The sequence below is a fragment of the Pongo abelii genome, chromosome 16 (assembly GCF_028885655.2).
Source record: "Pongo abelii isolate AG06213 chromosome 16, NHGRI_mPonAbe1-v2.0_pri, whole genome shotgun sequence".
NCBI lineage: Eukaryota > Metazoa > Chordata > Mammalia > Primates > Hominidae > Pongo > Pongo abelii.
This window is the reverse complement of record NC_072001.2, coordinates 102,458,473-102,481,095: the sequence shown is the minus strand read 5'-3', so window position 1 is coordinate 102,481,095 and position 22,623 is coordinate 102,458,473. Positions and strand designations below refer to the sequence as shown.

Sequence of the window (22,623 nt, the reverse complement as noted above, 5' to 3'; positions counted from 1 at the left end):
ATTCTCCTGCCTCAGCCTCCTGAGTAGCTGGGATTACAGGCATGCGCCACCACGCCCAGCTAATTTTTGTATTTTTAGTAGAGATGGAGTTTCACCATGTTGGCCAGGCTGATCTCAAACTCCTGACCTCAAGTGATCCTCCCGCCTCGGCCTCCCAAAGTGCTAGGATTGCAGGCATGAGCCACCATGCCCAGGCCATTTTTATATTCTTGATCTATAAATGTGTGTGTTCTAGGGATTCTCCTTGAACTGGTTATAACACCTCATCAATTTACTCACTAATGAGTTAAATAAAAGCTTTGCCACATTTTAAATTTTTTATATCTGTATGGGAGTCACGATCTTCGCTTTTTTATGAAAATTATCCATTAACACCAGTATACATAAAGAACTCTTACAATACAATAATAAGAAAATAAACAACTCAATTTAAAAATGGCCAAAAGATAGGCATAGTTAATATTTGCCAAAGAGATGGCAAATAGACACATGAAAAGGTGCTTAGTCTTTAGTTATTAGTGAAATGCAAATTTAAAACACAATGAGATGCCACTATACAGCAACTAGAATAGCTACCATAAAAAAGACTGAAGATACCAAATGTTGGCAAGGATGAGGAACTGCAACCCTCATACACTGCTAGTGGGAACGTAAAATGGTACAGCCACTTTGGAAAACAGTTTGGCAGTTTCTTTCAAAGTTAAAAATACATCCAGCAATTATACTCCTAGGTATTTATCCAAGAGAAAAGAAAACATATGCCCACAAAAAGCCTGTACACAAATGTTCATAGCAACATTATTCCTAACAGCCCAAACTGGAGACAGCCTAAATAAACAACTGATGAATAAACCAAATATGGCACATCCATACAATAAAACATTACTAAGCAATAAAAGATGAGGTTATATACATTTAAACTACTAAAATATGAGGTTATGTACATTTACATGAAATTTCTGGAAAGTCAAAACTGTAGAGACAAAAAGCAAGATCAGCGGTTGACTGTGGGTGAGAACAGAGGCTAGCAATAAACAGGCACCAGGGAACTTTTTGCAGTGACGGAAATCTTCTAAAACTAGATTGTATTGAGGGTTCCTAAACTGTGGACACTGAATAAAGTTAATTAACTGTACATGTAAAATGATGAATTTTATGGCATATAAATTGCACTTCAATAAAGCTGTTAAAAAATCAATAGCTTGGTGGCACACGCCTATAATCCCAGCTACTTGGGAGGCTGAGGCAGGAGAATTGCTTGAACTGGGGAGGCAGAGGTTGCAGTGAGCCAAGATCACGCCATTGCACTCCAGCCTGGGCAACAAGAGTGAAACTTGTTGCCCATCTCAAAAAAAAAAAACAAAAACACACACACACACAAAGAAAATCAATAGCTTAAAAAATTATTAACTTGGCCGGGTGCGGTGGCTCAAGCCTGTAATCCCAGCACTTTGGGAGGCCGAGGCGGGTGGATCACGAGGTGAGGAGATCAAGACCATCCTGGCTAACACGATGAAACCCCATCTCTACTAAAAATACAAAAAAATTAGCCGGGCATGGTGGCGGGCACCTGTGGTCCCAGCTACTCAGAAGGCTGAGGCAGGAGAATGGTGTGAACCCGGCAAGCGGAGCTTGCAGTGAGCTGAGATCGCGCCACTGCACTCCAGCCTGGGCGACACAGCAAGACTCCATCTCAAAAAAAAAAAAAAAAAAAATTATTAACTCATGCCAAGAACAAAATTATTGACATTGTTATAAAGTTTAAGAAGATATTATTTAGATGACATTTAAGAGTGGTATGCAGAAAAAAAAAGTGATGTATGGAACACACATCGTAAATCAGTATAGATAATGCCCTGGGGATAAGGAAATACAGGTTCTCTTTCTTGTCATACCATTATATATCATAATTTTACATATGTTTCTGATTTAGAAGTAGTTAGAAATTTAAACTACGGATAGGAAACAAACACTGGTAATATGTAAACTCTCACATTTATTATGTCATCTCTTTTAGCAGCAGAAGCAAATTTTCAAAGGCATCATTTTAAGTCCTCCATAAAATCAAACCTGCTAGAGCTGGTATAAATTTTAAAATGTTGAGTTTTAATGGTAGAATGAATATCAGAATCCATCATGTTAAAATTTACCTACCACATTGGATAAGAAAATGGAGACATAGAGGGATCAAGTAACAATAATTTTATAGGCTTTTGCCTTATTGAAAGTTTATAGTACTTAAAGTTCCATGGAATTCCGTTGTGGGAGACTTAAGTAGTTTTATCTATAAAGTTCAAATGCAATTTCACAGGATATCATAAGCAAACCAAGAATATTCAAATAAAATAGATACGGTGGTTGGTAATTTAGGAAAAAATTAAGAAGTACAGAATAGATAAAATTATTAGTAACTTTGATTTATGAAGCTGATTTTATTAAGAGTCTCAAAAGAAAAAGGTTAAAATGTTCACTTCCCTTTTACTTAAAAAATAGTATTCTATAGTCTATATTTAATATAACATGCACTTAAAAACAATACAAATATTTGACTCTTAGATTGCTACATAATTTAGGGATTTGGTCTTTGTAAAATACATATTCAACTATGCTATTGGATCTTCTCACTTAAAGAGAACGAGTTACAGAAATTTATCTCTGAGCAAGAGCAGCTCCTCTGATGGATAAAAATACTGCAAGACAACACCCTGTGTATATAAAACAGTAACGGTGATTCTTCCTTCACTGATTATGTACACAGAGCTGTACAGAAAAATTATCTCACATTTTTGAACATGTAGTATTCAGTCTCCTAGAGATATCAAGTACAAGAAGCATAGCACCACAGAAATCATAATTTTGGTTCAGGACATATATGCAACAATGTGCACAACTGTGCACACTTTTTATTTTATTTTATTTTCTTAGACAGGGTCTCACTCTGTCACCCAGGCTGGAGTGCTGTGGCACAATCTTGGCTCACTGCAGCCTCCGCCTCTTGGGTTCAAGAGAGTCTCATGCCTCAGCTTCCTGAGGGGCTGGGATTACAGGTGTACACCATCACATCCAGCTAATTTTTGTATTTTTAGTAGAAGCAGGGTTCACCATGTTGGCCAGGCTGGTCTCAAACTCCTGACCTCAAGTGATCCACCCAGCTCGGCCTCCCAAAGTGCTGGGATTACAAGCATGAGCCATGGTGCCCGGCCAATTGTGCATACCTTTAAAAATATTTTCCAATGTACATTTGTTCTGCTTTAAACACTATTTTCATAGCCTGTAAACAAAAAAATTATAAGAATTATTTGATTACTCAGTTGAATATTTTAATAATTAAAATTTTAATTTTATATGAGACTTGTACTTTCCTTCAGAAAAATATGCATTTATATTTTAAAACTAGGTAAAAATAGATAAAAATTCTAAGACTTTATATTACTATAAACATCCATATATATCTTTCAGCATTTTTTTCTCAAAATACTTTTTAATTATTTCAACATCTTATAATGACTATGAAATTACAGTAAAAACTATCTCATTTAAGAAAAATGGATTCATGCTACGACCTAAATATATAAGAAAATAACATGACTTCCACAAAACCTGCTGTTATTAAAAAAAAAAAAAAACTAAGTCACTAATATTAGTGCTGTAAATTCATACTAAAGTGAAGAATGCCAAACTTCTGAAATTTAAAAAAGTCATCAAACAGCCCTGCCGGGCTTTAATTCTCTTTCAGATTACGTCAGGAGCAGAGATGTCAGCAGATCCAGCTAAGAAGTAGATCAGACATATAAACAACTAGTGATATTTGTTATAAGCATATAAAGATATTCATTTTTTGAGCACTTCCTCACTTCCACAGCCAGTTTTGACTTCATGTTTTCCTACTACCTACAAAAAATACACAGTGAAAACCAAAACTTCTCAAAAAAAGGTATCTGCTTAAAATGTCAATTTTTAATAAAAGCTTTAATAAAAAGGATTAAACAAAGAACTATTATGCACATTGAGTAGGGGGCGGTTCACAACAAACAATATCAAACAACATTGTAAAAATTACTTCTCATTACATTGACCCTTGGCAAATCATAAAGCTTTTCACTCATTAAAACAAGCGTTAACTCTAAAATTACTTGCAGAACAGAAATCTGATTTAAATGGAAAGCTTTAACAAGTTAAAACACAATTTACAGATGAAGTAAAGCAACAGCATGTTCAAATAAATGAAAAATAAAATGTTCTGCATATTAAATACATTAATTTTTAAGAAACACTTATTTTGGTATCTATATTATGTGTACCTATATATGAAATCTATATTATATCAATCTACATAATACATGTAGATATATTCTCTTTATTACTTTTTCTTCACAATTTACATAAAATCATAATTTTCTGATCATGTCACAAAACAATATATTGAAATCAAGGTAGAAAAATCAACTGAATCATTTAAATATATTGAAATCAAGGTAGAAAAATTACCTGAAAACTATAAAATACTTACACATGAAAATGCTATCTTTGTTAATGTATTTATCGAAAACATACTTTTGCCAAAGTTTGGTTAACAAATGCAATACATCAAATCACTATTCATATATTTTAATACTTGAAAGTTCTTTAGTAAAAACGAACTATTAAACCACATTTTGCCGAGACAGCAAAAGGTATGGTAGAAATTACTCCATGCCACATCTAAAATATTGCAAGCTGATTTAGATACAAAAATAACAAAGCCAGGCGCAATGGCTCACACCTGTAATTCCAGCACTTTGGGAGGCAGAGGCAGGCGGATTGCCTGAGGTCAGGAGTTGGAGACCAGCCTGGCTAACATGGTGAAACCCCATCTCTACTAAAAACACAAAAATTAGCTGGGTGTGGTGGCACATGTCTGTAATCCCAGCTACTTGGGAGGCTGAGGCAGGAGAATCGCTTCAACCCAGGAGGAGAAGGTTGCAGTGAGCCGAGATTGCACCACTGCACTCCAGCCCGTGCAACAAAGCGAGACTCCATCTCACAATTAGACCTCTGAAATCTCATTAATAGGTTCTGTCTAAGAAAACACATATTCTCAAGAAAATTCACTTGAAAAGATTAAAAACACTCCTATATTTATCAGGTTTTTTAAAATGTCCCCAATTCCTGGTATTCATCATAAACAAATGGTTATGAACTCAGTATAGGCTTCTATCACGCAACCACAACATTTTCAGCAATTTACTTAAATGAAGAGTTTTAAACTGGGGAAATAGTTGGTCAAATCTGTATTTGAGAGAGAGCATCCTGGAAGTAGTGTGTATGACGGATTATGAGACAGATACATTTCAGAGATAAATAGTGGAAAATACCCAAACCAAATCATTTGCTCCTGCATACCGCTCTCACACCCGCTTAGTCCCCACACGTCACATCTGCCTTCTCCTTAAGCCCTCCTTAACCGACCTCAGTGCTGTCATCACTGTTCCCACACAGCACCAAGCCTACAATACACCATGCTGTCATAAATTAATTCTATAAGAAGTACTGCATGTGAAGTGAATTTGGATCACTTGGGTTATAGCGTTAGTCGCTTTTAAATCTTTTTGCAAAGGAACGCGCCCTGGAAAGGAGCTCAACGTGCCTTAGGCGGTAAGCATGATTGATGGTAGAGGCTTTCCAAGTCTGAGCAACCAACTTTTCTTCTTTTGCCTTTTTTTTTTTTAAAGTATTATAGCAATGAACTTTTGTTTTTTAGATATCTGGCAAGTTTTCTACCATTTCCCTTTATACTTTTCCTAAAAAGGAGTATTTTCTGTATTTATTTGTCACTGAGAAGGACACATGGTCCAGAAAACAAAACCTTTTTTCTTTTAGAATAATTTTAACAGTCATTTTTATCCTAAGGTTTTGCCAAATTTTCAAAGCTTGTAAAAGTTTGTAAATAAAATTGAAAAGCCTTAGCTTCATTTGTAAAAAGATTTTACAATAGCTGATAATTTATCTATAGTAAAAATATTTTTCTGAGAAATCTGTTTTATTATACCACAATAATTTTATGTAAAAGTCTAAATTTAAAATCTGTTATTATAAAGTTATTAATATATGCATATTTAATTATAATATAAAGTTACTTTACTAATAAAGTACTATATCCATTACAAAGTTACAATTAATAATAAGGTAACTTTAGGTCTATAAAAGTCATTGAGGGCCAGGCATGATGACTCACACCTTTAACGCAGCATTTAGGGAGGCCAAAGCATGAGGATCACTTGAGGCCAGGAGTTTGAGACCAGCCTGGGTGACATAGCAAGACCCCACCTCTACAAAAAAAAAAAAAAAAATTAAAGAAAATTAGCCAGGCATGGTGGTACATGCCTGTAGTCCCAGCTGCTCAGGAGGCTGAGGCAGGAGGATGACTTGAGCCCAGGAGGTCAAGGCTGCAGTGAGCTATGATTACTCTACTGCACTCCAGCCTGAGTGACAGAGTGAGATCCTGACCCTAAAATAAAATAAAATAAAATAAAAAATAAAGTGACTGAAAGAACAAGTTCTGAATATGAGCTTAGGGCTCTGGTAGATAATTTTTTTTTTTTTTTTTTTTGAGACAGAGTTTTGCTCTTGTTGCCCAGGCTGGAGTGCAATGGTGCAATCTTGGCTCACTGCAACCTCTGCCTCCCGGGTTCAAGCGATTCTCCTGCCTCAGCCTCCAGAATAGATGGGATTACAGGTGCCCACCACCACACCCAGCTAATTATTTTTGTATCTGGTAGATAATTGATTCAGTGGTCATCTAGCAAGTGAGGCAGATTGTTAGATTTTGTCCCTCTATCCATTAGCTGTCAAAATGGGTATTTCAAGTCTCAGCACTGTGTACCAAGATAATCGCTAGCTACAATAACACACTCAATACTTCCTTCTCTCTCCCCTCTGTCTAATCCCTTCTTTGCAAGTGCTGCATGCAGTTTAAATATTAGACAACATAATATTATAAGCTCCCTTGAAGTCTGGGTCCAGATTTTGTTTTCCTTCTTAGTGCCCACTTTCTCTAGCACATAGCATGGCATACTTTGCAGCAGTAAATACTATTTTGTTAAGCAGATGAAATAGCAAGTCCCCCCTCCAGTCATGTAGATAACCCCACAAAATAGAGAAAATCTATTTACGTATATTGCTGACCACACATATATAGCCTGGTGACACCAGAAGGATGCTCTGCCAGAGATTAATTTTTTAGATTCTTTTTTAGTGAGAGAAGTGCTAGCTAGTTATTTTACCAGACTGATGTGTAATCAGTGAAAAGCTGAGTCTCCCAGAAGAGTAAATCACCCAAAATTACCATGGTATTTGCCTAAGGAGGGTAACATGGGGTGAAGAGCCTTGAATATCTGGGGACAGGAGGCACAATAACACACTTCGTGTTTTGAGGATTCAAAATGAAAGCTGCTTTGTTCTCCTCCTGAACTGATCACATAGTATGTAGGCACAATGGAAGTGATGAGGAAACCAGGGCTGACCCAGTGTTCCTGGGCCACCTGTCACTCGTAGAAACTGTAACACAGGGAATTCAAATATGGAGCACCTGTGCCCAGGCTTGTAACTACAAAGTGGGATCAGCACCTCTGAAAAATCACTGCAGCCTGTGCTGCAGAACAACAGCCTATGCCAATACACTCTCAACAATAGGGTAGTAAGCAACAGCAGAAGCCCGAGAGGACAAGGCTCTGGCTGTTTTTATGTCGTCTGTAGGAAAAAGGCTGATCCACTCCTCTTCACCTCCACATGAGATCAATAAACACGGAGGTTTCACAACAATTCAGGTAGCAATGGGACAGACCTAAGAAAGGATACTAAATCTCATTCCAATAGACCCACAGAGGTTCAACTGGAGAAAAAGTAAATTTTAAGAAAAAAATGGTAATAAATTTGACTACACTTGAAGCCTGGGTTTTAGGAACAACACATGCTGGTTATATGTGGTACACATTTCTGTCTGTGCATACTTTCAGCCATTAAAACACAACAGATTCATGCTTTTAACTTGGGCTAAAAATCCTTCCTTTTTTGGTATGCAAAACAACTTTTCAAGGATAAAAGTATTTTTTAAAAATAGGCTGATTTATAAGCCAGATGTAAGCAACATCTTTTCTGACTGCTGGTTACTTTTTGTTGTTTCTTTGTTACTATAACCTTCTCTCATGGTAATTCAGTGTTTACAGCAACTCACAAGGTGTCAGATTTCTCGACTATTAAAGATTGGCTGTTCTTTCTGTCTCCTCAAACATCCATTGGACTTTGTGATGTTTAGCGAGGTTTAATCACAAAGGGGCCCTGTACTGATGGAAGCCTTTCCCCAACAATCCTTTATTTCTAGGTACACAGTAATTCTCTTCATAATAGATTACATAATTTTATACAATCAAATTACAAAATATCATTGGGAGAAAATTAGTTTAAATATGTTCTATGACAAATAATGTTATAGTTTTGATGCCGGGTATAGGGAAAAGCAATACATAAGAGTTTAAGTGGTATACGCTTAACAGCAGCAGCAGCAACAGCAACAACATAAACACATATATAAAAGAATGCAGGGAAGCAATCAGATGAGAAATCAAAGGACATCTAATAGGACTTCCACTTCCAGACATGACAGGGTAACTGGTATCAGACGTGCCTCCTGCCAAAACACAATGAACTACTCAAAAACATATGAAGCAATTGTTTTCAAGCAATGGACAGGCAACCCAGAACTACAATCCTTAAAATCTAGGGAACACAAGAGGCGAGAGCCCCATGTTGGACCTGAATTTCTGCCATGGGGCATATTTCGGGCCACGGCACAGGGGAATGGAACCTAAACAGAGCTCCAGTCCTGCAGAGCTGAAGAGGAATAGATCAGAGTTGGGGGCAAGTGCAGCACCTGGAAGATGCAGGTTTTGAGGATTCAAAATGAAAGCTGCTTTGTTCTCCTCCTGAACTGATCACATAGTATGTAGGCACAATGGAAGTGATGAGGAAACCAGGGCTGACCCAGTGTTCCTGGGCCACCTGTCACTCCTAGAAACTGTAACACAGGGAATTCAAATATGGAGCACCTGCACCCAGGCTTGTAACTACAAGGTGGGATCAGCACCTCTGAAAAATCACTGCAGCCTGTGCTGCAGAACAACAGCCTATGCCGATACACTCTCAACAGGGCACCAAAGATGAAAAGGCTGTGAGGAGGTCAAGAGGGTGCTATGATCTGAATGTTTGTGTCCCCACCTCTAAATTCATATGTTGAAACCTAGTCACCAATGCAATGGTCTCAGGAGGTGGGGCCTTTGGGAGGTCCTAAGGGTGAAACCCTCATGAGTGGAATTAGCGACCTTACAAAAGATGCCTCAGAGAGCTGCCTTGTCCCATTCCACCACATGAGAACACAGTGAAAAAGTGTCATCTATGAATCAGAAAATAAGCCCTCACCAGATCTGCTGGCACCTTGATCTTGGAACTCCCAGCCTGCAGAACTCAGCAATACATTTCTGTTGTTTATAAGCTACCCCATTTATGGTATTTGTTTACAGCAGCCTGAATGGATTAAGACAGAGGAGCATAAAAACTAACACACTGGAGAGCATAAAAGAAACAGTAAGTAGAAGTCAGATCAACAGATATCTTCTAATCTTGAGATAAGGGCAAGAAAAACATTACATTAAAAAAAAAGAAGAAGAACAAAGTTCAGTGACCTGTAGAAGAATACCAAATTATCTAATGTGTGTAACCAGAGTTCCAGAAAGAGAGGAAATGTGGAACAGAAAAAATTTGAAGAAATAATAACAGGAAACTTGCCAATTTGGGAATAAAGAAAACCCCAAGAAGCGTAAATATAAAAAATCCTGTATCAAGACACATCATATACAAACTGCTAATACCAAAGATAAAGATAAAAGATTAAAGAGAGAAATCTTAATGCAGTCATAGAAAAAGATACAGGGCAACAATGATACAAATTACAGCTGACTTCTCATCAGAAACAATGGCGGCCAGGAAATAATGGAAGATCTTCCTTAAAGTGCTCAAAGAAAAAAATCTTGTCAATCTAGAATTTTATTTCCAGAGAAAATACTCTTCAAAAGTGAAAATGAGATAACATTTTTGCATAAAGAAAAACTGAGATAGTTCACTGCCAGTAGAACTGCACTAAAACAAATACCAAAGGAAATACTTCAGGCTGAAGAGAAATGACAGATGGAAACTAAATCTAGAAGAAAAAATGGCCAGGTGCAGCGGCTCACACCTGTAATCTCAGTGCTTTAGGAGGCCAGAAGATTGAGATCAGCTTGGGCAACACAGCAAGACTGTGTCTCTTAAGAAAAAAAGAATAGAAAGCACAGGAAACGGTGAATATTCAGGTAAATATTTTTTAGGTTTTTTTTTGTTTTTTTTTTGTGTGTGTGTGTGTGACAGAGTTTCGTTCTTGTTGCCCAGGCTGGAATGCAATGGCGTGATCTCGGCTCACCACAACCTCTGCCTCCTGTGTTCAAGCGATTTTCCTGCCTCAGCCTCCTGAGTAGCTGGGATTATGGGCATGCGCCACCACGCCTGGCTAATTTTGTATTTTTAGTAGAGACGGGGTTTCTCCATGTTAGTCAGGCTAGTCTCGAACTCCCAACCTCATGTGATCCACCCACCTTGGCCTCCCAAAGTGCTGGGATTACAGGCATGAGCCACCACGCCCAACCTTAGTATTTTACAGACAACTGACTTGCAAAAATAATATTATCTAATTGAGTTTACAACATATATTGAAATAAAATACATGACACAGTAGTACAAAAGGAGGTGGGTAAAAGGAAGTATACTGTTGTAAAATATGCACAATAATATAAAAATGCATGTAATTTGTATGAAATGGCACAATATTCTAAATGTAGTAAGTTAAGGGAGCATATTGTGAACCCTAGAAAAGCCAATGGAGGAAATAAAGCATAACACTAAAACATACTCAAGTAATCCAAAAACAGAAAGGAAGCAAAGGGGAACCAGAAACAAATGGTGGAAGTCAGTTGGGAAGAAGGAGGACTTAATTCCAATTTGAAAATAGAAACTCCAAAGAGATCATCACTCTCACCCTAACAACTAAAACAAGCTGAATAAAAACCCATCAGAGACTGAGGACATGGGGAAATGTAAATCAACTCCAAAGAGTGAGAAGCACATTTTCAAAGAGAAGAGATCCTCGGCTGCTATCATCCCTGACTGAAATAGAGGTGGGAAAAGAAATCTGCCAGAGACAAGGGTTAAAGAAAAATCAGTCTAACTTTGAAAGCTATATTGGGACATACCCATGTAGAACCCAGAGGATCCGCAGGTATAGAAAGACTGTACAATTAATAAATCCCCCTGCTCAACACAGACACACACACACACTCTGTCCCACCAACCTTTACCAAAAATGAGGGCAAGAATAGAGAGCAAGAGCTGAGATAATCTCCTCAATGTACACTAGGCTTCCAGGAAGGGAAAACCTAGAGGATAGGCGGTAACAGAAAAGCCAAGAGAAACTTCTCAGAGGCAAGACCCACCATCACAGAGTACAGGGCAATGATAGTCAACCTTTACAGGCCAAGGATGGAACAGCAGGACTCAAAGAGCTCTCGAAGCACAGAAAGTCTGAAGCCAAACTGGAGAGCAAAGAGAATTCCTCAGCAACTGAACCTGCTGGCAGCTGGTCTTTAAAGCAGGGAGATATCTCCTATAATTCAAAAAGATTTGGAATAGCCCATAAATACATGAGAAGGTGCTAAATAACATCAGTCAAGAGAGATAATGCAAATTAAATAAAATTCAAAAAAAATGCAATACTACTTCATACCCACTATGATGGCTAAACAAACAAATAGACAACACCAAATGTTGACAAGAATGTGGAGTAACTGCACCTCTCATATATTGCTGAGAGAACAGTGTAAAATGGCATAATCACTTTGAAAACTAACTGGCAAATTTTAAATATTGGATATAAAATTATAAAATTATATTCAAAGGCTTTTCAATGACAACAAAGAAGCATGGTAAAATGTTAAGTCTTTTAAGAGAATATAACATGTGACAAGTCTCGGCATGGACTATGGACTACGGAGAAGGGGCTTATTAAGCAGATATCAACTGGTGCCTACTGTGGTCAAATGGGGATAACATCACAGTCCCTCACATTTCTTTCCCACCTTTAGAATACCCTCCCATGGTATGTCTCCAAACATAATCAAGCATTTAGGGGACGTGTGCTTAGCCCCTCACAGACTTAAATCATAACATCTGAAATCACCTCATGAGATGTATAAAGTGAATCAAATAATTCATAAGACCTAGTCAATTGCTACTCATGGTGGCAAGAAATAATAAAGCCTATATACATGGCTCAATGAAAAGTTCCCATCCAAAATGTATAACTATTAATGTATATAATTTTACTCAAAACAAGCAAAACCAAACACAAATAGAAACAAACCTAGGAAAACAAAATCACAAGTATATGCCTCAAATTTCTTGTGTAACAGGTGAGATATAAATAAATTATATGAAAGTAGTCACAAAACATATACCCTTCACTGGTTATTAAGATGCAGTCAATGATATTAGAAGTACATCCTTAACCTCTAAGAATATATAATGGAAGGCAATGACCATATTCTACCACATCATGTTTTTATATTACAGGAAAACACAGAATAATACAACATCCAGAACAATGGTTTATTACAGAATTGTTTTTTTGTGGGGGTTTGGGAACACAGTCTCACTCTGTTGTCCAGGCTGGAGTGCAATACTGCAATCAGAGTTCACTGCAGCCCTTGATATCCTGGGCTCAAGAGATTCTCCCGCCCCAGCCTCCCAAGTAGCTAGGACTAAGGTGTGTGTCACCATGCACGGCTAATTTTTTTTTTTTATTGTTGGATTTTAGTAGAGACAAAGCCTCACTATGTTGACCTGGCTGGTCTCGAACTCCTGGCTTCAAGCGATCCTGATCCTCTTGCCTCAGCTTCCCAAAGTGGTGGGATTACAGATGTGAACCACCGTGCCTGGCAGAATTGTATTTTTTGTATATTCTTTAAATGTATGTAAAAAAAAGTTCATAAATACAACATTATATTCATGAATTTTGGTTGTATATCTTATGTAAGTTTCATATAGGAAAATGTAAAGTATTATCTTTTTTTTTCTTTTTTTTTTTTTTTTTTTTTTCTTTTTTTTTTTTCTTTCTTTTATTATTATTATTATTATACTTTAGGTTTTATGGTACATGTGCGCAATGTGCAGGTAAGTTACATATGTATACATGTGCCATGCTGGTGCGCTGCACCCACCAACTCGTCATCTAGCATTAGGTATATCTCCCAATGCTATCCCTCCCCCCTCCCCCCACCCCACAACAGTCCCCAGAGTGTGATGTTCCCCTTCCTGTGTCCATGTGTTCTCATTGTTCAATTCCCACCTATGAGTGAGAATATGCGGTGTTTGGTTTTTTGTTCTTGCGATAGTTTACTGAGAATGATGATTTCCAATTTCATCCATGTCCCTACAAAGGACGTGAACTCATCATTTTTTATGGCTGCATAGTATTCCATGGTGTATATGTGCCACATTTTCTTAATCCAGTCTATCATTGTTGGACATTTGGGTTGGTTCCAAGTCTTTGCTATTGTGAATAATGCTGCAATAAACATACGTGTGCATGTGTCTTTATAGCAGCATGATTTATAGTCCTTTGGGTATATACCCAGTAATGGGATGGCTGGGTCGAATGGAATTTCTAGTTCTAGATCCCTGAGGAATCGCCACACTGACTTCCACAAGGGTTGAACTAGTTTACAGTCCCACCAACAGTGTAAAAGTGTTCCTATTTCTCCACATCCTCTCCAGCACCTGTTGTTTCCTGACTTTTTAATGATTGCCATTCTAACTGGTGTGAGATGGTATCTCATTGTGGTTTTGATTTGCATTTCTCTGATGGCCAGTGACGGTGAGCATTTTTTCATGTGTTTTTTGGCTGCATAAATGTCTTCTTTTGAGAAGTGTCTGTTCATGTCCTTCGCCCACTTTTTGATGGGGTTGTTTGTTTTTTTCTTGTAAATTTGTTGGAGTTCATTGTAGATCCTGGATATTAGCCCTTTGTCAGATGAGTAGGTTGCGAAAATTTTCTCCCATTTTGTAGGTTGCCTGTTCACTCTGATGGTAGTTTCTTTTGCTGTGCAGAAGCTCTTGAGTTTAATTAGATCCCATTTGTCAATTTTGGCTTTTGTTGCCATTGCTTTTGGTGTTTTAGACATGAAGTCCTTGCCCATGCCTATGTCCTGAATGGTAATGCCTAGGTTTTCTTCTAGGGTTTCTATGGTTTTAGGTCTAACATTTAAGTCTTTAATCCATCTTGAATTGATTTTTGTATAAGGTGTAAGGAAGGGATCCAGTTTCAGCTTTCTACATATGGCTAGCCAGTTTTCCCAGCACCATTTATTAAATAGGGAATCCTTTCCCCATTTCTTGTTTTTGTCAGGTTTGTCAAAGATCAGATACTTGTAGATATGTGGCATTATTTCTGACGGCTCTGTTCTGTTCCATTGATCTATATCTCTGTTTTGGTACCAGTACCATGCTGTTTTGGTTACTGTAGCCTTGTAGTATAGTTTGAAGTCAGGTAGTGTGATGCCTCCAGCTTTGTTCTTTTGGCTTAGGATTGACTTGGCGATGCGGGCTCTTTTTTGGTTCCATATGAACTTTACAGTAGTTTTTTCCAATTCTGTGAAGAAAGTCATTGGTAGCTTGATGGGGATGGCATTGAATCTGTAAATTACCTTGGGAAGGATGGCCATTTTCATGATATTGATTCTTCCTACCCATGAGCATGGAATGTTCTTCCATTTGTTTGTATCCTCTTTTATTTCCTTGAGCAGTGGTTTGTAGTTCTCCTTGAAGAGGTCTTTCACATCCCTTGTAAGTTGGATTCCTAGGTATTTTATTCTCTTTGAAGCAATTGTGAATGGGAGTTCACTCATGATTTGGCTCTCTGTTTGTCTGTTATTGATGTATAAGAATGCTTGTGATTTTTGCACATTGATTTTGTATCCTGAGACTTTGCTGAAGTTGCTTATCAGCTTAAGGAGATTTTGGGCTGAGACAATGGGGTTTTCTAGATATACTATCATGTCATCTGCAAACAGGGACAATTTGACTTCCTCTTTTCCTAATTGAATACCCTTGATTTCCTTCTCCTGCCTAATTGCCCTGGCCAGAACTTCCAACACTATGTTGAATAGAAGTGGTGAGAGAGGGCATCCCTGTCTTGTGCCAGTTTTCAAAGGGAATGCTTCCAGTTTTTGCCCATTCAGTATGATATTGGCTGTGGGTTTGTCATAAATAGCTCTTATTATTTTGAGATATGTCCCATCAATTCCTAATTTATTGAGAGTTTTTAGCATGAAGGGTTGTTGAATTTTGTCAAAGGCCTTTTCTGCATCTATTGAGATAATCATGTGGTTTTTGTCTTTGGTTCTGTTTATATGCTGGATTACATTTATTGATTTGCGTATATTGAACCAGCCTTGCATCCCAGGGATGAAGCCCACTTGATCATGGTGGATAAGCTTTTTGATGTGCTGCTGGATTCTGTTTGCCAGTATTTTATTGAGGATTTTTGCATCAATGTTCATCAAGGATATTGGTCTAAAATTCTCTTTTTTTGTTGTGTCTCTGCCAGGCTTTGGTATCAGGATGATGCTGGCCTCATAAAATGAGTTAGGGAGGATTCCCTCTTTTTCTATTGATTGGAATAGTTTCAGAAGGAATGGTACCAGTTCCTCCTTGTACCTCTGGTAGAATTCGGCTGTGAATCCATCTGGACCTGGACTTTTTTTGGTTGGTAAGCTATTGATTATTGCCACAATTTCAGCTCCTGTTATTGGTCTATTCAGAGATTCAACTTCTTCCTGGTTTAGTCTTGGGAGGGTGTATGTGTCGAGGAATTTATCCATTTCTTCTAGATTTTCTAGTTTATTTGCATAGAGGTGTTTGTAATATTCTCTGATGGTAGTTTGTATTTCTGTGGGATCGGTGGTGATATCCCCTTTATCATTTTTTATTGCATCTATTTGATTCTTCTCTCTTTTTTTCTTTATTAATCTTGCTAGCGGTCTATCAATTTTGTTGATCCTTTCAAAAAACCAGCTCCTGGATTCATTTATTTTTTGAAGGGTTTTTTGTGTCTCTATTTCCTTCAGTTCTGCTCTGATTTTAGTTATTTCTTGCCTTCTGCTAGCTTTTGAATGTGTTTGCTCTTGCTTTTCTAGTTCTTTTAATTGTGATGTTAGGGTGTCAATTTTGGATCTTTCCTGCTTTCTCTTGTGGGCATTTAGTGCTATAAATTTCCCTCTACACACTGCTTTGAATGCATCCCAGAGATTCTGGTATGTTGTGTCTTGGTTCTCATTGGTTTCAAAGAACATCTTTATTTCTGCCTTCATTTCGTTATGTACCCAGTAGTCATTCAGGAGCAGGTTGTTCAGTTTCCACGTAGTTGAGCGGTTTTGAGTGAGATTCTTAATCCTGAGTTCTAGCTTGATTGCACTGTGATCTGAGAGACAGTTTGTTACAATTTCTGTTCTTTTACATTTATTGAGGAGAGCTTTACTTCCAAGTATATGGTCAATTTTGGAATAGGTGTGGTGTGGTGCTGAAAAAAATGTATATTCTGTTGATTTGGGGTGGAGAGTTCTGTAGATGTCTATTAGGTCCGCTTGGTGCAGAGCTGAGTTCAATTCCTGGGTATCCTTGTTGACTTTCTGTCTCGTTGATCTGTCTAATGTTGATAGTGGGGTGTTAAAGTCTCCCATTATTAATGTGTGGGAGTCTAAGTCTCTTTGTAGGTCACTCAGGACTTGCTTTATGAATCTGGGTGCTCCTGTATTGGGTGCATATATAATTAGGATAGTTAGCTCTTCTTGTTGAATTAATCCCTTTACCATTATGTAATGGCCTTCTTTGTCTCTTTTGATCTTTGTTGGTTTAAAGTCTGTTTTATCAGAGACTAGGATTGCAACCCCTGCCTTTTTTTGTTTTCCATTTGCTTGGTAGATCTTCCTCCATCCTTTTATTTTGAGCCTATGTGTGTCTCTGCACGTGAGATGGGTTTCCTGAATACAGCACACTGATGGGTCTTGAGTCTTTATCCAGTTTGCCAGTCTGTGTCTTTTAATTGGAGCATTTAGTCCATTTACATTTAAAGTTAATATTGTTATGTGTGAATTTGATCCTGTCATTATGATGTTAGCTGGATATTTTGCTCGTTAGTTGATGCAGTCTCTTCCTAGTCTCGATGTTCTTTACATTTCGGTATGATTTTGCAGTGGCTGGTACCGGTTGTGCCTTTCCATGTTTAGCGCTTCCTTCAGGAGCTCTTTTAGGGCAGGCCTGGTGGTGACAAAATCTCTCAGCATTTGCTTGTCTGTAAAGTATTTTATTTCTCCTTCACTTATGAAGCTTAGTTTGGCAGGATATGAAATTCTGGGTTGAAAATTCTTTTCTTTAAGAATGTTGAATATTGGCCCCCACTCTCTTCTGGCTTGTAGGGTTTCTGCCGAGAGATCCGCTGTTAGTCTGATGGGCTTCCCTTTGATGGTAACCCGACCTTTCTCTCTGGCTGCCCTTAACATTTTTTCCTTCATTTCAACTTTGGTGAATCTGACAATTATGTGTCTTGGAGTTGCTCTTCTCGAGGAGTATCTTTGTGGCGTTCTCTGTATTTCCTGAATCTGAATGTTGGCCTGCCTTGCTAGATTGGGGAAGTTCTCCTGGATAATATCCTGCAGAGTGTTTTCCAACTTGTTTCCATTCTCCCCGTCACTTTCAGGTACACCAATCAGACGTAGATTTGGTCTTTTCACATAGTCCCACATTTCTTGGAGGCTTTGCTCGTTTCTTTTTATTCTTTTTTCTCTAAACTTCCCTTCTCGCTTCATTTCATTCATTTCATCTTCCAGGGCTGATACCCTTTCTTCCATTTGATCGCATCGGCTCCTGAGGCTTCTGCATTCTTCACGTAGTTCTCGAGCCTTGGTTTTCAGCTCCATCAGCTCCTTTAAGCACTTCTCTGTATTGGTTATTCTAGTTATACATTCTTCTAAATTTTTTTCAAAGTTTTCAACTTCTTTGCCTTTGGTTTGAATATCCTCCCGTAGCTCGGAGTAATTTGATCGTCTGAAGCCTTCTTCTCTCAGCTCGTCAAAGTCATTCTCCGTCCAGCTTTGTTCCGTTGCTGGTGAGGAAATGCGTTCCTTTGGAGGAGGAGAGGTACTCTGGTTTTTAGGGTTTCCAGTTTTTCTGCTCTGTTTTTTCCCCATCTTTGTGGTTTTATCTACTTTTGGTCTTTGATGATGGAGATGCACAGATGGGTTTTTGGTGTGGATGTCCTTTCTGTTAGTTTTCCTTCTAACAGACAGAACCCTCAGCTGCAGGTCTGTTGGAGTACCTGGCCGGCCGTGTGAGGTGTCAGTCTGCCCCTGCTGGGGGGTGCCTCCCAGTTAGGCTGCTCGGGGGTCAGGGGTCAGGGACCCACTTGAGGAGGCAGTCAGCCCGTTCTCAGATCTCCAGCTGCGTGCTGGGAGAACCACTGCTCTCCTCACAGCTGTCAGACAGGGACATTTAAGTCTGCAGAGGTTACTGCTGTCTTTTTGTTTGTCTGTGTCCTGCCCCCAGAGGTGGAGCCTACAGAGGCAGGCAGGCCTCCTTGAGCTGTGGTGGGCTCCACCCAGTTCAAGCTTCCAGGCTGCTTTGTTTACCTAAGCGAGCCTGGGCAATGGTGGGCGCCCCTCCCCCAGCCTCGCTGCCGCCTTGCTGTTTGATCTCAGACTGCTGTGCTAGCAATCAGCGAGACTCCGTGGGCGTAGGACCCTCTGAGCCAGGTGCGGGCTATACTCTCCTGGGGCACCGTTTCCTAAGCCCGTCGGAAAAGCACAGTATTCGGGTGGGAGTGGCCCGATTCTCCAGGTGCCGTCTGTCACCCCTGGAAGGGGAACTCCCTGACCCCTTGCGCTTCCCGAGTGAGGCAATGCCTCGCCCCTGCTTCGGCTGGCACACAGTGCGCTCACCGACTGACCTGCGCCCACTGTCTGGCACTCCCTAGTGAGATGAACACGGTACCTCAGATGGAAATGCAGAAATCACCCGTCTTCTGCGTCGCTCGCGCTGGGAGCTGTAGACCGGAGCTGTTCCTATTCGGCCATCTTGGCTCCTCCCCCCAAGTATTATCTTTACTGATACATTTTCTAGGCAATCTTCAAAAGAGTATCTCATTTTCTGGGTATCTGAATGTACAAACTTGATGAAAGCTAGAATGATGAAACACCAATGGCCTGATGATATACAATAAAGGAAAGACCATATTCCCATATTGTGTCAAAAATTTTTATATTAACTCTAGTTAGAAAAAATAAGACATTCTATGAGAGTAAAAAAAATATTTTTTAAAACACAGTCACTGCTGACTGGTGCCATTTTCTTCTTTTTTTTTTTTTGAGGCGGGGTCTCACTCTGTCACCCAGGCTGGAGTGCAGTGGTGCAATCTCGGCTCACTGCAACCTCCGCCTCCCAGGTTCAAGCAGTTCTCCTGTTTCAGCCTCCCAAGTAGCTGAAACTATAGGCACAATGCCACCACACCCGGCTAATTTTTGTATTTTTAGCAGAGATGGGGCTTCACCATGTTAGCCAGGCTGGTCCCGAACTCCTGACTTCAGCTGATCCACCCACCTCGGCCTCCCAAAGTGCTGGGATTACAGGTGTGATCCACTGCGCCCAGCCTGACTGGTGCCATTTTTATACACAGTATTGAATCTATATATTAAGGCTAGAACATAAAGTCTAAAAATTAATCCATTAGTATGTTTTAATTTAGACATTTCTGTACTTGAAAAAACAAAGAAATATCATAGACTTTTTCATTCACGGGTTTAACATGCATAATTTTTAACATTCTCTTGTAACCCTGAAATTCTATGACAGGTAGTAATTTGTAATTTTATTTGAGTCACATATTTCACTTAGATACACTAAAAGGCTGGTTGGTGTTCTCGAGTTGGTTTTACTCAAAAGAGTAAAAATAATCTCAGACAAATTAACATCTGTATCTTTCTCTGCTCATTCTTGAATACACAGTAACTTTCATATAATACCTGAAGCATAAGTTTTTTATTTTTTAATTATCTATCTTTTTTTAATATGGGAAATCATATATAACAGTGGAATTTGCTAATATGTGGATTCACAAAGCAAGGTCTCTGGATGCTCCTCCCAAGAAATCAAAGGGTTTAATGGTGGCTCTCAATAAAATGCAAGATTTTAATACTGCCTATCTATAAGGCACATTCATAATTTATTTACATGTTCATCAGGCAGAACTGAAAATCCTAAGGCTCAAATTTAAATTGTTCTACTAAATTTTAGTATGATTCCTTTTAAAATCAAAGTTAACATACTAGGTCAGGCATGGTGGCTCACACCTATAATCCCAACACTTTGGGAGGCTGAGGCAGGTGGATCACTTGACGTCAGGAGTTTGAGACCAGCCTAGCCAACATGGCAAAACCCTGTCTCTACTAAAAATACAAAAATTAGCCGGGCATGCCATCACGCGCCTGTAGTCCCAGCTACTCGGGAGGCTGAGGCATGGGAATCACTTGAACCCGGGAGGTGGAGGCTGCAGTGAGCCGAGATCACGCCACTGCCCTACAGCCTGGGCAACAGAGTGAGACTCTGTTTAAAAAAAAAAAAAAAAAGTCAACCAGGCATGGTGCCTCATGCCTGTAATCCCAGCACTTTGGGAGGCCAAGGTGGGTGGATCACAAGGTCAGGAGATTGAAACCACCCTGGCCAACATGGTGAAACCCCATCTCTACTAAAAATACAAAAATTAGCTGGGTGTGGTGGCACGCGCCTGTAATCCCAGCTACTCAGGAGGCTGAGGCAGGAGAATTGCTTGAACCTGGGAGGCAGAGATTGCAGTGAGCTGAGATTGTGCCACTGCACTCCAGCCTGACAACAGAGCGAGACTCCATCTCAAAAAAAAAAAAAAAAAAAAAAAAAGTTAATGTACATTAGTTACCTCACTGGAGAGTAAGAGAGAAAACATTGTATGTATTTGACTTTTGGATAGTAAAATGATTATATCATGCAAAGATCACCTAAATTCTCTTATGTGAAATTCAGAACTGAAGTAACTCTTTGTACAAATATTTTGCCAGAGCAGTGATTCAAAGGGATATTGGTTGCAATGCACAATTGTAGTAATTGTAGCTATATATAAAATATAAATTCTACCTTCTTATATTTGCATCACAAAAAAGACTCTTAGTAATATTTCACCCACATTCTTTAGTTTCATCTTCAGACAAATGGACAATCAAATACTTACAAATACATCTACAGCCCATTGCCTAGACATACAGTGAGAAATATGAATAAATATAGATTTACAATAGACAAGAAACTATAGTGTGCTAGAGACTATGATTACCTGGAGGTAGGAATTGCAGTTGGTTATTAGCTAATCGAAGATGACGTAAAGCTCTCAGACGACCAATTTCCGGGCAAACAATTTCTAAGGCATTGTCACTAAGATCCAGACATTGGAGTTTTACAAGAGACCCAATGGCTTCAAAGAGAAAAGGAGAAGGCAAAATGAATTTGACTCAAGTATTACATCAAATCATTAATGCAAGTATTCCAAGTTAAAATATTTTACTACTTAATTTCCTTGTCTCAGTTGCTCACAAAATAGTAAAAACACAGATCAAACTAAGTTCATGAAAGTGATAAATACTTCCAGCTCAAGATAAAATATAACTTAAAATACAGCACAAATAAAAACATTAAGACTAAAATAAATCAAGAAATGATACACAGGGCTTTTTTTAATCTGACCAGAATTCTTAACTAGATTTATTAAATTTAGAACTTATTATCTACTACCTAATAGTAATTTATCCAATAATAGTCTACCTAACCATTATAACCATTTTAGACTTATTTAATTATAGTTCTTAACTGGACTTATTAGAAGAAAAAAAGTTTTGAAGCTAAAAAAATTAAAGGTGTCTTAAAAATAAAATTTGATCTACTTATAAAGCAAAGCTTAAATTATATTATCTTCTAACTAAAATTTTTAAGTTAAACATACCTTCCGGAACCACAACTATGTTATTTGAGTGCAGGTATCTAGGAAGGAAAAAGAAAAAAAACAGCCATTATCATTAAGTACTTTTGCCAGATAATCAGTTCCTAAAATGCTCACTTAGAAATTTATCAAATACAAATAGGCCACAACTTTCACATCCTACTCTAATGCATCAACACACAATAATGGTTATCACAGCTAACTAATAATACTTTGAGAAAAATATTTTGTACCAGAGTTGCAAATATTAAATCTATTTACTGATTTAGTTGTTATTTTAAAATAAAAGCATACATAATGGATAAACTATAAGGTCTTTTTAACTTCATAACACAAATTACTAGTTTTTCCAGTTCATTTTATTCAGGCTTTAAAAAATATACTTACTGTGTGAAGAAAAATCAATATCTATTGTGTAAAGGAAGATGAACTTT

The 22,623-nt window shown here is 38.4% G+C and overlaps 1 protein-coding gene across 11 annotated transcripts in view; it reads right to left on the bottom strand.

The window, feature by feature from the left end:
* The window catches only part of LRRC28 (leucine rich repeat containing 28), a 144,355-nt gene that overhangs the window by 86,304 nt on the left and 35,428 nt on the right, over nt 1-22,623 (bottom strand). For all 11 annotated transcript variants that reach the window (XM_009250189.4, XM_024232167.3, XM_063716025.1 and 8 more), the window contains 2 exons: nt 22,193-22,230; nt 21,530-21,667 (listed from right to left, as the gene is read on the bottom strand). In XM_009250189.4, the coding sequence (XP_009248464.1) occupies nt 21,530-21,667; nt 22,193-22,230 (176 nt within the window). The remainder of the gene's footprint in view (nt 1-21,529; nt 21,668-22,192; nt 22,231-22,623) is intronic.